This window comes from Cariama cristata, unplaced genomic scaffold (assembly GCF_000690535.1).
Source record: "Cariama cristata isolate BGI_N322 unplaced genomic scaffold, ASM69053v1 scaffold2937, whole genome shotgun sequence".
In the NCBI taxonomy this organism is placed as follows: domain Eukaryota; kingdom Metazoa; phylum Chordata; class Aves; order Cariamiformes; family Cariamidae; genus Cariama; species Cariama cristata.
Genome location: NW_009624726.1, coordinates 26,109 through 28,060, shown reverse-complemented (window position 1 = coordinate 28,060; position 1,952 = coordinate 26,109). Strand labels below are relative to the sequence as shown.

The 1,952-nt window shown below is 59.2% G+C and overlaps 1 protein-coding gene across 1 annotated transcript in view; it reads right to left on the bottom strand.

Moving 5' to 3' along the window:
• Nucleotides 1-1,434, bottom strand: part of LRRC15 (leucine rich repeat containing 15) — a 3,498-nt gene extending 2,064 nt beyond the window's left edge. Inside the window, exon 1 of the mRNA XM_009703265.1 lies at nt 1,363-1,434. Within this exon, the coding sequence (XP_009701567.1) occupies nt 1,363-1,434 (72 nt within the window). The remainder of the gene's footprint in view (nt 1-1,362) is intronic.
• Between the last annotated feature and the right edge of the window lie 518 nt (nt 1,435-1,952).

Genomic DNA, 1,952 nt, shown 5'->3' with positions numbered 1-1,952 from the left:
TTTTTTCGAGCGAGTGTGGCGAGCTGCTATCAGTGGCACTGGCCTCCTGGCACCACTGAACAGCCGAGACCTTCACCAGAGCTGGCCCGTGGCATCTGCAGCCAAAGGAAGAAAGGTGCTCACCCCAGCACCCCTGAGCACCCTCCTGCCTCTGCCCAGCAGCGACCAGCTCTGAGCTCCTGTCGCAGAGCCAAAAGCAGTGCCAGCACCTGCTGCCCGGGCATGCCTTAGCTCCAGTCCTGCAGGAGCCTGGGTCAATGGGACCCTCTGTCAGCTCCCCAACCCAGGCTGGGTACGGGGGTGGCCCTGTCTGCACCCAGGAAGAGTTCTCAACCCTGGCCGATTTTGGCCATGAGAGCAGGGAGGTCGGGTGTGGGGATCCGTATGCAGGCTGGTCCCAGGGACAGTGGCTGGGAGAGCCCTGAAGTCTGGGGGGAGTGAGGGCTTTACGGCAAGGTCCTCCATGACCCCCACAAGCACAGCCACCATAGACACCCTCTCTTCCCTTCTCTGGCCTGGGAGCTTCCTCCCTCCCTAGATTAAAGCAGCAGCCTTGTGCCAGGCTGGCATGGAGCAGCCCCCTGCTAACAGCTTCGAGCGGCTCAAGGGAGGGAGGAAACCCCGGGCTCCCCCAGCTCCAAACAAGGCTTGGCCAGACGGGCAAGTCTGGCAGCGAAGAGGTCCGGGCACGGTGCCCTGGCTGGCACAGCACCCCAGGGTGCTGGGGCACAGCCCCTGCCCTCCACCCCAACCTCCCTCCAGAGAACATGCTTGCTCTCCAGCGGGAAGGGAGGAACCCTCCACAAGCCAGCACAGTTCATGGTTTCCATATGGAAACAATCTGCATCCAAGAACAGCTTTGTTTATAGCAAGCCGTTTATAAGCTTCCTCAAACACTCTGCACATCAAAAGCCCTGCTCATGTCACTCCCTGGTAAGGCAGCTCAGAGAGCATCCACGCTGGAGCACCCTTCAGGAAAGGCAGCTGGAAACAATTTATCTCATCTCCTCTTTTCTTCTAGAGACAAAAAGCTTACAGACCAAGGGGCTAAAGAGTCCCTACCACTTAGCTGCCCAGCATCCCACTGCTCCTAACCTCAGCCCCCCTAAATGTTACTTTGCCCCTCATAATTTTCTCTGTTGGCTATTATTTAAGACACGTTGCCTATGTAACTATTGCAGCTCCTGCAATGCCTAAGTGGTCTTGCTTTTTCGTAGAACCCTTGCAAGACAAACTCCTCCATCGAATCAAAAGATGCTGAACATGCAGATCCCACCACCGCGCCGCCACCCCTCGGAGCTGCCCCAGGAGTCCCCCAGGCCCGGGACCGCTCACAGGGCCAGTAGCGGAGCGGAGACTTACCCGAGTGTCCTGCAGCCGCGAGCGCTGAGCAAGCACAGCTCCGTGCTGGCAAGAGAGCCGAGTGTGGTTCATGCTTCCCCTCCCAGTATATAACCCGTCCAAATCAATGAATCAGCACAGGGGCAGTGTCGGGGTTAGGGAAAGCGCTGGAGCAGAGCTGCTTCCAACTCCTATTTCCTCAGCAAACAGAGCAAGCGTTTCAAGGATGGAGTTTAGGGTTTCCCTCTCCTGAACCCCAATGTTCTTGTTTGAAGACAAGCAGACGGTCCCATGGACACGCTGCTCATGTCAGCCAGCGCCCAGGTAGCAGCTCAGCCCTGGGAGCCCCCCCGGTCCCCCATGGGACACGGCTGGATGTCCCAACCCATGGGAGCAGGTGAGGCAAAGCCAGGCCCCTGGGCACGATCCTGCCCTTCGCTGGCATGAATTCCCAGCGGGGCTGCTCCACAGCGTTGTCTCAGTACGTGCACAGTGCTTGCCTCCCTGTCTACAGCTCCTGCAAGTGTCAGGACCTCCGGCTGTGCCCCAGCCCAGGGCCAGCAGCACAGGCAGCCCCCCAGCACGCCGACCCTGCCCGAGGTCACAGCTCT